Source organism: Indicator indicator, chromosome 2 (genome assembly GCF_027791375.1).
Source record: "Indicator indicator isolate 239-I01 chromosome 2, UM_Iind_1.1, whole genome shotgun sequence".
Taxonomy (NCBI): Eukaryota; Metazoa; Chordata; class Aves; order Piciformes; family Indicatoridae; genus Indicator; species Indicator indicator.
In genome coordinates, this window is record NC_072011.1 from 54,370,287 (window position 1) to 54,384,499 (window position 14,213).

At 34.7% G+C, this 14,213-nt stretch overlaps 1 protein-coding gene across 1 annotated transcript in view; it reads left to right on the forward strand.

Annotated features, from left to right (window-relative positions):
• Nucleotides 1-14,213, forward strand: part of SPATA17 (spermatogenesis associated 17) — a 93,258-nt gene that overhangs the window by 24,680 nt on the left and 54,365 nt on the right. Inside the window, exon 6 of the mRNA XM_054399201.1 lies at nucleotides 13,679-13,802. Coding sequence (XP_054255176.1) covers nucleotides 13,679-13,802 — 124 coding nt within the window. The remainder of the gene's footprint in view (nucleotides 1-13,678; nucleotides 13,803-14,213) is intronic.

Consider the following 14,213-nt stretch of genomic DNA (forward strand, 5'->3'; position numbering starts at 1 on the left):
CTCAATAAGATAGCAATATCAGAGAACTAACAAAGCAGTGGCAAAGTACTGGCATCAGGGTTCTTGTGTAATCAAAACAGGTAGTTTAGCTTTCTTGGTTGTTGAATAAATACTGACTTAAAGGTAGCAAACTGGTCCTAGCTTTAGCAAACATTACAAGTTACATGAACACTTATGATTACAAATGGTGAATTCCACACATGTAGAGAATGGACAACAAATTCTTCTTTCTGTTGCTGTTGTTGACTTTAGTAGTGAAAAAGCCACAGGAGTGGCCCTGAAGAGAGGGACTTTCATCCAAATTTGACTAGCTATTCTATCAGCAGATTTTGTACCCCAGTCATCATTAAAGCTTTTTGATCCTCAAAAAATGTCAGGGAAATAGATAATGCAAAGTGATAAGAATCACTTGCAATATGTATATTCACAAATCCCTTGTGCAGTCTGATTTTTTGATAATCTTAATGAACAGTGAAATACAGTACTCTTGCATGTTGCTGTTGACCTAATGCAATGTTTAGCTTTTCTGCAACTATACCTGAGCATGTAGTACTGAAAAAAATAACAGTATCTATCTTATTCTTGATCACTAGAGCATTACTAAGGTCTATTTACTTTTAACATGGCAAGTACTTTGATGCTTAAAACTTTTGAGGTATTGCTGTTTTGCATGAGGTGGATTTGAAATAAATCGTCTGTCATCATAGTTATATGAGAAGGACTTGCTCAGCCTCTATCTGTCTATTCATTTCTGATAAAGATAAGTTTAGCTGCTGGCCATTTTCTCAAGTGTCAAAGTGTTTTGAAGAATGTATATATTGTCTTATAATTCAATTAAAATGTTCCTCCTCATTGACTGCAGAAGCAATTGATTTTGTAGTCTATTTTCAATTAGTGCCAAAGCCTTTCAGACAGCTTCTTGGAATTCTTGCCACAATAAAAAACTCATTTTTGTAATGTTATCTTTCACTTGATGTTTAATTAACTAATTTATCTTCAATCCATCTTCTTTTCCTTGTCTTCGAAGATATCTAGAGGAAATAAATTATGCTTTTTAAATTATTAAGCTGTGGTTTGAATTTTCCAAAGGTAAACTTACCCTGCCAGCTTTCCTTGAGAGCCATAGAAATAGAGACAAGTGACAAATATGCTTTCTTTTATTTAAATATTCATTTTGAGTAGTAGGGCATGTAATTTGAGACATCCGTGCCTATTTTGGAGGATTTTAGGTATAACTTCTAGATCTCGTAGAAAGAAGTGTAATCCACCTAGGATCCCAGCTACAAAGCTGATGCTGCTAGGATAGGTACAATACAAAAAAATTAGTTACTTGATTCTTCTCTGTGATTTGACCTAGTTTCCATCAAACAATATTAAGATGTTTATATTCTCTGAAGAGGGCATTAGACCACAGAAAGACTTTAAAATTACACAATTTAGAGACTCACCTGGTTGAAATATTCTCTACAGTCATGTGTTTTGTGATGGTTGTTCCTTCTTAAACATGTTGTCCATAAATCCAACTTTCTTTAGAGTCTGAGCATAAAAACCGTCCTTGACAAATCAGTCCGTTTTTAGGTCTTTTCTTTGCCTGCTTTTGTAAAAATTAACTCAGTTTCATTTGCAGATATGCTTTTATACAGCACGTATGATTCTATAAATATAGACTTTCAATAACGCACTTTGTAAAACAAGACATTTTAGATGGACTTTTTTTCTTTTGAGTTTAACCATGAAATTGAAATGAAGTGACTAAAGTTATAGAGCAGGTGATATCCTGCTTTAACTCAATGGGAAAGCACTTCCTGCAAACAGTGAAGTTTAGGTAGGAACCACTCTGATTACTCAGCTCAGGGGTGACCTCATTGCTGTCCACAACTACCTGAAGGGAGGTTGTAGCCAGGTAGGGGTTTGTCTCTTCTCCCAGGCAACCCGCAGCAGAATGAGGGGACACAGTCTCAAGTTGTGCCTGGGGAGGTATAGGCTGGATATTAGGAGGAAGTTCTTCACAGAGGGAGTGATTGTCCATTGGAATGGGCTGCCCAGGGAGGTGGTGGAGTCACCACATTTGGAAATGTTCAAGAGAAGACTGGATGAGGCACTTGGTGCCATGGTCTAGTTGATTGGATAGGGCTGGGTGATAGGTTGGACTGGATAATCTTGGAGGTCTTTTCCAACCTGGTAGATTCTATGATTTTATGATTCTATACTCAGTAAACTGAATTTCCACTGCAGATTCAGCTAGACACACTTCATGTGCCTTATTCTATTCATATCCCTCTTGAGCAAGTGGTGAAAGCAGTCTTACCATGTTTTTAGCTCGTTCTGAGTAATAGCGATCAAACTTGGTGGATAAACATGAGTTTCATAAGGTACATAAATACCTGGCTAGGTTGTAGTCTTTAGGAATAGGAAGATTATATTTCCTTGCATATATTTCCTTGTATAGCACTAAACACACCCTTAGGAGCTTGTAACACGTTAAGCATAAGGCTTTATTTCACTTGAATCCAAAGGAAATTTTTAAATCTCGCTGTGCAGAAAGAAATTTTGAGATCCTTGCATTCACTCTTTGGACCAAAAAGTCTGTGGTGTAGCTGATTATTTTTGGAAAAGGTCAAATAAACGAGGTGTGACAACATAGTATTATAAAATAATGATAATTTTATACCTGTGAGCTTTGAAGACACTGTAGTGTCTGGATAGATTTTTTTCATTTGAAAAAGGACTGTTAGAATTGCTGACAGCTCACAAAACATTTTCTGTGAACAAAAACTGAATAATCTAGAATTTGATATTGTCTTATATAGACAGATATGACAGTCTTCTATTTTGTCTGAAGTAGGATATTCACTGTAAAATAAGTAGAAGAGGGGAAGAGGTGCAGTTTCATTAAGCTCTAACATATCATTGACTGTCAGGTAGGTCTTGTTATGCTGTCCATCCTCATTTAACTATCCCACAAGATCTCTTAATGAAGTTAAGCCCCAAGTTCACTCCAGTAATTCTGTGGCAAGAGTTTGTGCAATGTAACAATTCATCACTTGTCAGGAAGGCACTTTTAGTTTATACATTTAATAAGGGCATCCTCTAGCTTGGTTAATTAGAAGTGAACAGTTTGCATATTTACTAAATGCAGAGTGTCATTGCCACCACGGCCTATTGCCTACATGAATTATTTCTCTATCTGCAATAAACAGCTGGGTAATTATTACTGCCATAATCAGATAAATTCCCTCTGTAAGGCTTTTCTTACATGGCAATTCTTTGAACTCATCCAAAGCTGAACAAAATTTATGAACTCCAGCAGCTAGGCCACTTTTTCATAGTGTAGTGTCCCTGTTCCCTATTTCAAGGACATGTAGAGTATCATGAATATTGTGTAAATTAGGAGAATAAATATGATTACCCAAAGATTACATATTAATAAACTTGATTTTCAAAATATAATTTTCAGGTTGTAACTGATTAAATTATAGCAGTTCTGGTTTTATCTAATTGTAGAGACATGACAGGCCATCTATATACAGGATATACTAGGTTATCAGGGAAGAGCTCTACCAGTTCAAGACTAAAGACATGAAAAAAGTGTATAAATATTTTTCATGTGCCCTTTGGAGAACTAGTAATTTCAGCTGTTTAGGTCATTAGAAGGATGACAAGTGTTATATGCCATCAACTCACTTAAAGTAGTTCTTTTGTCTTTACAACAAGGTGATGGGGTTTTTTGTTTCTTTTTTTTTTTCCTTGGTGTGCAAATGTCAACTTCATAAAGAAGCATAAAATTTAAATGCACGACTTTATGTGTTATGTTATAAAATTAGATGTTTCCTTTCTTTTGTAGAAGCAATTTGTATACAAATTATTATGTAACTAAGCTTGTTTTATGCTATGCAAATATTCTAGCTCATACACGAGTGTGTCTACAGTTACATCAGGGAGTAATTAATTTACACACACAGCTTTTCCAGAATGTGCTGCAGTGTAGCTTATTTTTGAGCTCTCAAAAAAAAAAAACCCGCAAACAAAATCAAAAGACAGAAGTGTCAGGTTTTTTTTAGTCAATGTACAATGTTACATTTGATTTAACACCACAAGGTTCTTTTAATTGTAATCTAAGATACTGCGAGTGGAACTAGAAAATTGACATTATCTGCTCACATACTTCATAACTCCTTATTAAATAAGTAGCATGCTTTCACTTTCATAATTTAACAAAACGCTCAGCTATAGCAGGAATATTAAGGAAGACCAAACTAAGTAAGAGGTTCCTTGGCACTGTCTTACCCAATGGAAGGTTTGTGAGACTAGGCTGCCTTTCTCATCTCCTATTCATGTTGGAGAAATAGAGACTATGGTGGTGAAAGTCTTTAAAAAGAACCACACCACAACTGTGTTTTGTTACTAGAACTTATGGTGGTACTTATGCATAGCATTTTTTCAAGTTCATGATCTAATTTTTGACCAAGGATGTAAAAACTTACTGTTTGTTTTTTTTTAATTTCCATTTCTTTTATGGTTGTTATCTTTACATTGGTGTATCGTATAATATACTGTGAAGTATCACAGAATTTCATGAGATACAAAGCAGTATACAGTCTCTCATAATCACTTGGGTTTGCTTTATGAAGAAATATATCCAAAATGAATAAAAGGGATTTAAAAAAATGTCTTAGTTGCTTTCTTTTTTTTTTTTTTAATTTTCTAAATCATTGTAAAGAGGCTTTTCTATTATCTAAGAAGAGTTAGTTCTCTGAAGTACTCACTCAGAGGAGAAAATGGAAAAACTACTTCCCTTCTATTTTTTCAATCTAGAACAGTGATGAAGTGAGAGAAAAAAAGGCTTTTTTTTTGTGTTGTCGTTGTTGTTGTTCTAGTGATGTTCTGAATAATGTTATTCTGAATTAGATGGTCAATTCTGACTTAATCTCTGTCACCAGTAGCATATATTTCAGTAAGAAACTTATAAAAATATTTATAAAATCCCATTAATCTTTGGCTGAACAATCTAGTCTTGATTTAAGAACATCAAAAGAGCGACAATATCTTTTTTTTTATCTTTGCTCTTCACATTTTCTTCCCATATTTCCCCATTGAAACAGTTTTTTCTTTGAACCATTGCTTGTTGTTATATCCTCCTTTACTAGGCTGAAAGCTCCTTTATTATTCAGAGACTATACATTAATCTAGTGATCGTTTAGTATTCTTTGTCCTAAACATAAACAGTGGATGTCATTGCGAGGTGTTTTCTTTCTGCTTGAAATAATTTTTGTGACCATTTTGGCCAGACTTTCAAAATTCCTTTAAAATGCTATCAGCTTCAGAACTCAGCACAGTCATAGTGCATAAGAAATTAGAAAAAAAAAAAATTCTTTCTAATGTATTGTCATATAATGCATTGATTTAAATATCTTTTCATCACAGCATCATTAAAGAGCTGCTTCATCTTTATGAATCCTGCTCAGACCACTCCCTTTAAAAGCTGTAGTTCCTCATACTGTGAGCATGATTTTTTTTTAAGGTGTGTGAAAATTTTACTTGTTATTATTCCCCCTTTCAGAGTCTTCAGACTCTTCACCTTGTAGGGATAATTACATAAATCCATTAAGTTGTTCATCCTTGACAGAGAAGCTAAATCCCAATGTTTTACCTTGAACTGCATAGTTCCTACTGCTTTCAAACCAAATCAGCACAACAAAGCATTACAAGAAAGCAACGTTTTTCCACCTCTTTTCTCCAAACAGGCTATTCTTTTCTTGTCCAATTAACTAGCTGATTATGAAATATTTATAGGCTGATCTGATAAACTAATTTGGTCTTTCATCTTGCGTGACACCCAAAATGATGCCTATTTGAATTGGTGGTGGGAGGCCTCACCACCACCTAGCATTGTGCTTGGCTACTCAAGAAGAGATCTAGTACTCAAATCACAAATCTATGTGTTCCTGTATAGACAATAAAATGGAAATGTTGGATGTACTCTTCAGGCATGAATAACTGGATGCCTAAATCTATAATTAAGTGTAGTCTGCTTTATATGGTAGAACCCAAATGTCAGAAAGCAGACTTGAATTCTGAGCGAAATTTCTTTCAAGCCATACTAAAGAATGCCTCATTTTTTGGGGTGTTGCTTACTTCAAAGATTTAAAGACAGTAAGAGATAAGATTTCCTAACACTTCTGAGAATTGGGATTGAGCTGATAATTTCAGTTTGGCAATTAGCCACTGCTGTGAAATCACATACTTGCCAGTGGCAGTGCAGTATTTACAGCGCAGTGTCACGTATCTCCCCCCAAATAACTGCATTTGCTATTATTAAAAATATACTAATTTTTTGTGTCTTTCAGAATATTTTATGCTTCATTAGAAATGGCATCTTAGGTGCTCAAGTGGTAGCAACATTCCATGAGTATGGAATTTGAGAAAACCATCACCTACCAAAAAATTGGGATGAAATTATGGGATTTGGCATTACTGCTCTGCTACATGAAATGGGTCAATATGTGAAAGCTCTCCCTGCCTTACCATTGTAAAACCTGCTTCATATGAACGAAGTGTACCATTTTATTTGTAATCACATGCAGAATTTTGTATGAAAGGAAGCAAAAGATGTGACTTAAGTAGACCTCAGTGAAATTGTTTCATGATAACCTGAGAAGGAAAATCAACTTAACTGATGACCTTTAGAAGTGAAAACGTCATGTTTGCTTTCTAAATCACATAATGTTGAATATTGTGAATGGTGCCAAGTACCATTACTGAAGTAAAAGGAATGCAGATATGTCTACATTGTACTGTACTGCAGCAGGGAGATAACAAGTTACCTTGAATGAATTCATTCTAGTACTGGGAACAGCTTAACTGTAGCAAAACATAGCAGTGTGCTTTTCTCTGGTTATTACTGGGCAGATGGTAGCATATATAGTCTTCTGGGAATTGCAATGCCAGAAGATAACAGATACTTTCACATGACATTCACTAGAAAACTTTCAATGGCATTTGTCTGTGGTTAGATATCTCTTTTATTATATATAGGTATTGCTGGAAAAATGTTAAGAACATGACAGCAGTGACACTGTACACTGTTCTAGAAATAGCTACTGCCGTATAACAGCTATCAGAATAATTTGTGTTAAGATCCTGTTATCTGTTCTGAGTCAAATCAGCTTTGTTACCTCCAAATACTAAGTTCACTGGTTAAGCTGATCAATCAGCCTGATTCCATTAAGGTATCAATAGGAGCAGCCATGGAATGAAAACATTTTTCCTGTGATGTTTAGCTTTAGTAGTATAGACTTGAGTATAAATCCTGTACACTGGTTCAGTGCAGTTCCTCAACCAACAGAATCTTTGTTGTTGTAATTACTCTAATACCACACCCATAATGGGTGAGGTTTACAATTTAATTAAATCAAAATAGTTAAGCGAACAAAACATCATTATTTAAGGTGGACCTTAAAAAAAAAACACAAAAGAACTTAGCTTCATAGCATTCTGAAATAAATTCATCTCAAGTGTTTATACAGACAAGGAAAAAAAATCTTTGCACCATTAATTTGCATGTTTCCAGAAACTGGTGTATTTTGAAAGATTTTGATTTACCAGAAAAGGAAAAATTCTGTCTGAGTTGTTATTGAAACCTTAATTAGAAGATTCTGTATAGTAGATTAGGGAAAATACTGTGTTTTATTTATGAACTGGGTCTGCAATCAGTGTTTTGAAAAGCTGTTGCATTCTCTTGAGTAACTGTGCAGCAGTGGAAATTGGAAGGATAAGAAGGACACATCAGTCTGTTCCTTCCTATCGTCTAGTACACGCTGTGTCCTGATCTCCTGATCTGCACAAGGTATTCATTCACTGTATGCCCTTCACCGCTATGTTCATCGCATTTCCTACGCAGTATATTGATCACATTGGGACCTTGACAGTGGAACTAGTATGTCACTTAATTCTATTGGCAGTGTACACTTTGTGATTGAGGAAAGATGAGTAGAGTTTGTTCTACCATGCTCAAATTATAATGGGATTTTAAAGTGTTACGAATTTCTACCTGTAAAATCATTAATCGTAGAAACTATAAGGTGTTTTTTTACATGCCTACACATAAGCTTTATTTATTTTATTTTGTTTTTCTTCCTAAGTCATATTAGTTTCCTGGTCACTGCACTGCAATGACAGAGCAGTACTATTCCTCCAGATTCTGAAGACAGTGTCACGATTAAGTTGTCAAATGAATTAGTGTAAACCTTGACACTTAAAATTAGGAAGAATTTAGGACACCTGCTTGTGGTGAGTCTCCTAGGCAGTGACAAACCTTGTACCCCTAATAACTGACTGTCTCTTTAAGCATCTGTTTCACTGCAACTTGAGATAAAACATTTTGGTTAAGGGATTCTGTCAGGAGTATACAGCATGAGAGAAGTAAGAGGGTTGCAGACCTGCTCTATTCTGATCAGTAAATCTGAACAGCTTTACTCAAAAATTCAGACAAAGTTTAAGGGTGAGCAAGCTGTCTTTTGGTACATAGCTAATGTAAGTATGTGTGTTGTGTCAAAGCTTTGCCTTTAAAATACAGAGCTCTCTAAACTATTTTTACATCCTAGGCTACTCTATACATATATTTAATTTTTCCCCAAATAGAATAGATTGATTCAAATGATATTACCATGGCAAGTCATACTCCGTTCTCACCCGTACCAATGTAATGAGAAATCAAGTGGTGTGCAGTGGTGTACCAAAAGTATTGTCCAGCTAATTCCATTTTCCCTTCCATATTCTGTATTTGCGCAGGGAGGATGATATATAGTCAGGAAAGTAAAATCAATGTAGGTTATCTCCTTTTATGGTAAGGTTGCCTACTGCCTATGTTGCAGGAATTTTACGATTTGGGGTCTGAACTGTTAAAAACCACAGTAACTTGATACTCTTTCTGGGTACTCCAAGCAACTATATTCATTATCGATTTTCTCAGATGCCCTTTACTTTAGTTACTATTATAATTTTATGGCTGTCTGGTGAAAGGTCCAAAGAATGCCAATGAAAATGCCAAAAAACTGCAATCGTTTGATAAAGTTCAATATATGTAGGTCAGTGTGAATTTGTAAAATGCAGTTTTATGCGGAATTATTAAAATCTGTATATTGCTGAAATCATCACTTGAAGACCTTTCCAGAAGTGCCAGGAACAATATTATATGTGTATTTTTAACCTTTATACAGACAGCAGGAGCACTGTCAACTGAATTTGCATCTCATAGCTGGAACCAGCACCACTGCTTACTGCATAATGAAGTATCAGAATAACAATAAGTTATCATGTCGTATGAAAATGTTTTCTTTTCAAACTCTATAAAGCAAAGAATTTTATCATTAATAAATCAACAGCTACTTCACGTTTGTTAACACAAGATTATTTTTAATTGTGAGCTTTAAGCACATACTTTGATAACGATATGCTGTTTTTTCAGTTACACAAAACATTCTCTATGACAAAGGAAACATACTTTGTGCCACCCAGTATATTCACTTATTTAAAAAAAAATTCCTAAATTTGCACTACTGAACATTGATACTCTTCTGATTTATTGACCAATTTTCAGATCGTGATAAGACACTACATATGTCAGAACTTACACATATTTCCTCTACAAAGATATTCCATAAAAATCTATGTAGGAGAAACTCTGATTTGACTAAGTTTGTATGAGAAGCAAGGTTTGTAGGAAGATGCAGTAGATGCTGTTAATATAAGAGATAAGCTTTATGTTAATGAACAGATTATATGGCAAAAAAATACTCACTTTTTCAGTTTTAAGAGTTTAAATGAACTGAACTATTCCAACTATAAGCCATGCAGCAGATAGATCATTTATAAAAATAGACCGTTAGTTAACCTAAACCATGTGTTGCATGAGAACTCTTTCTCCCCAAATAATCTGGGCAAATATTTTATGGTATTCAATTCTCCCACTTCATACCAGGAAAATTTCATCCTGAAGCAAATTTGGTCCAGAGTCCACAGAGTATGATGCATTATAGCTAGTGTTCATAATATCATATAATCCCAAGAAAAGATCACTTCCTATTGCTCAATGAACCTAAGATCCATATGAACAAGGAGCAGGCTGGCAGTAAGTGTAACAGTTTCATCCAGAGATCGTTTTAATTTCAATGCCATTTCTACTGACTTTAATAGAATGTTGGATTTATTTTCTCTCGGAAGGCATACACGACATGAGCTTGAAACTTTTCAATAAACACATTTGTATGTAAAGTATCTGGAAGTCTAATTCTATTTGGAAGTCTAAGTTTATGTCTTTAGTATAACTTATGCTTGTACATATTCTTCTGCATGGTGACAGTGAAATCCCCTACATGGTGCATGTTAGTATTAACTAAGTAACACTATTGTATTAAATACTATATCCATACCCAACTACTTTTAGATTCTCTGCTTTTATTGCTCCTATCCAAATTCTTGAGAGTATGGTTGAAGAGGTGAAAGTTTCAGGTTCAAATAGCTTTAGAATAAGTCTACTACTATGTTAAAACATCTATGCTTTCCAGTCATGCAGTGTTTGGACTACTACATACCTCTTATTTTGTACTGCCTTTCTGGAGAGAAACACCTTGGGAGCTATTACCCCCAAAGACAGAATTGTCTGCTTGTTCTGTACAACTGTACAGAGCAGTATAATGCATGATAGAAATACTTTAGCACAGCTGTGTATTTTAACACAGCATGTGTAGGCAGCAAAAGTATGTTGAAAATTGTTTGTAACTGTTTAAAAAACCTTGGAATTTTAAATGGATTATGGTGCAGCATTAATGAGGACGTGTGATAATCAGGAATGATCACGATGACTCGAGTTATAGTAGCCTGAAAAGATCATGAATTACACTGAACTTCAAAAAGTGTTTTAGACTTCATTTATTTTCAACCAATAACGATTATTAATCATTCATTCAAAGTAATCTGGCAAATTCAGATTAATGACAATGGGAAACATTTTGCATCCCATTATCGTTACAGCTGTAACACAAATTTATATTTTTATCGTTATTTGGGGGTTTTCATCACCAGTTGTGTTCTAAATAACAAATCTTCCATAGCAACGGTTGGGAAGAAGTGCTTGAGTATATAAGAGCATGAACAAACTGTAGTATTATGTTGACAGACGTTTCGTCAGTTATAGGCAGTGATACTAAAGATGAATAGAGGACTCTGTATTCAAAAAGGAACAAAAAATAATATTAAATATGTAAAATGTGGTTCATACACTCTGATATTGAAGGTAAATTGGCAAAAAAAAAAAAAGAACAAAGCTGATACTATAGGCATTGTCTATTTATTCATTTGTTTATGACTGACTGATACAGAACAAAGAGTTTCCAAGTAAAAATGCTTATGCACCTACATGCAGTGACTCTGAAATCCGTACCTTAAGGACAAAGAAAGGTCGCCAATCTCTCCAACTCCTAGTTCTTTGTCAAAAATGGACACAGTTAATGAGGTTTGTTTGGTACAGCACAAATTCTCAGACACAGATAGAGATCCTTTCAATGGAAACAAATTTGTTTGGCTTTACCAGGTTACTTAGCGATTAATAATAGCCTTGAGATGCAGGTCAGAAAGGTCATCGTCCCTGCTTGCCAACGCAATCTAAAATGTGCAGCTAGTCCGGCTCTGCAGGCTTTGAGGCCCCAAAATGCTATGCATAAAGTAAAACAGGCTATTTTCCAACTTCTTTTTTCATATTAATAAGCAATTTTCAAGAGAAGGGTGGCAAAATGGGGGCCATGCCACTCTAAGTAATTCATTTATTTTGCAATTTAATCTTATGTTGGAAAAAAAATTACACTGCTGCAAAAGCATAGCATGGTGATTTTTAAACGTCAGTGTGCTTCATAAGTAACCTTGTATGAAATATTGTATTAGCAGCTTTAACAGTAAACTGCAACTAAAAAATATTTCTGTGGATTGAAACAGGCCTATACATCTTTTCCAATCTTTATTTCTTTTGCATTCTGGTTTTGTTCTTTTACATTTGAAATAAGACATGTTTAATTACTTAACATCTTACTTATTTTAGTTGATAAAAACTTGAAAGATGGCGTGAAACAAATACAAGTTCAACACTGCAACTTGTATTTAAGAATGTGATTTTGCACTGTTCATATATGTAAAGCAATTGCTTCTCTTTCATGTATTTTGATGAACTAATTTCACATTATGGTAATTAAAATATTAAGAACAAATCTAAGTCACAATCTTAAAAACACTTTCAGGAGCAATATGACTTTCCCATGGGATTATTTGTATCAGCAAACTTATTCATGTGCATGTTCTGACAGGATTTGACCCTTGTCCTAGAGGGTGTTATTTGGCACTCATTGAAATATCTGAGACTATTAATATGGACCTCTCTAAATAATCTGTTTTGTGGGAATATTTGAATTATCCAGATATGCGAAAAGTGTATTTTTGCTTTTCATTTTATCATATACACACATGCTTAAAAAAAAAAGACGACTAGAATTTACGTACTTAATTAACTTTTAAACAATCTAAATGCTTGACTGAATACGCTTGGTGTCTTTGGCACACAGGTTAATTTGAACTAGCCATTTCTTAATAACAAAAATAACAAGTGTTAATCAAACTAACCTTTTTCAACTGGTTCAAAAATATTCCATGCACGTGCACTGTGCACAATAGCATGGAATTTTGTTTCTTATAGAACATTAATTCACTCCACTGTTTGCATAATTTATGGTGAGCCTGGCTCTATGAAAAAAAAAAAAAGCCATTTATGATGAATTGTACACCCATTTTCTGTTAAAGTTTTCTTCTAAACCTCCAGCTAAAATGATAAGTTTTCTCCATTGTTTGAGAGCTGGTGTTAGGTACAGTTCCTTATTTCTTTTACAAAGAAGAGTATGTGGTGGCAAATCTCTGTCATGCAGTGGCTCATGAGGCAGTTATGTTCTTATTTCTTCTGATGGCCTGTAGCATTGCTATCAGACCAGAGTAGAAATTGACCTACGCAAGAAGCCTAATACTGTGGAAATGCTGTTTAAGGTTGTTGCACACTTTAAAGGTTTACATCCAATTCTTCTCTATGCCTTACATTCTCAACCTTACAAAAAGGTCAAGGATCTAGGAATGAATGCCAACTCTTATCCTCTGCTTCTTATCTTCTCTCATGCCAGAAGGTTTCGTCTGTTTGCAGATCAGAAGCTGGTGTTGCAAGGCACTAGCTGAAACATTGAGTGAACAATTTTTATTTTGAAACCATTCAAAGAAAAAAAAATCCTAAATGATAACAATTTCTGCTTAGAGAAATTCAAACTAAAGTGGCTTTTAAAGCTGAAAAAGGGACATGCTATGAATGCTATGTAATCAAGCTGTAAAAACACCAAGGTTGACATATTCTTCAAAATAGTAAACAATAAGGACTAATATACTGTTTATAGGTTTGGTAATTTTAATCCTATTTCTTCACAGTTATATCTATGTAGAATCCTGCTGCTATAGAACTGAATGAACTGTCATTTTGATTTCCAGTGGTGACAGTATACTACCAATGTATAATAGCAGAACACTGTGAAGGGTTAAAGCAAAATAAAACATTAGCACATATATTATTCTTCTAACTGGCAGACTTATCTTATTACAGGAGTGAACTCCAAGAGTATACAGAAATGAAAGAAAATGAAGAGAAAAGGAAAGACCTAGAAAAGAAAGAAAAGGAAAAGAAATACCAAGCCCGAAAGATGCATTACCTCCTTAGCACTGAGCAGGTTGGTATACCTGTCCCTGACAGCTCATGCAAACCACTTGGGCCACAGCCTGACAGAGATAAACTAGCAGGCTGAATGGGACATGACTTGTTGAAAAGATATCACAAAGACACTACTTCGAGTTCAATTTAGTGCTTTTCTATAGGCAAGAGCAGGTACCATGACTATTCCTTGACAGCAGCTTCATAGAGGCAGCATCAGCACTGCTGGCAGAAAGAGTCCAAGTCAGCAGTTTGATCTGCCACTGTGATAACACAACACGAAGGGCATAACCTCGCTTTAAAAACTCATTTTGACTGGCTTATTGTTGTGTTGTTGCACTTGTCAAGAACTAACAAGTTATTAAACTGAGAAGGGATTTCATTTTTTTTCCTTTTTTTTAATTGAGCTTGAATTGATGCTGTGTTCTGC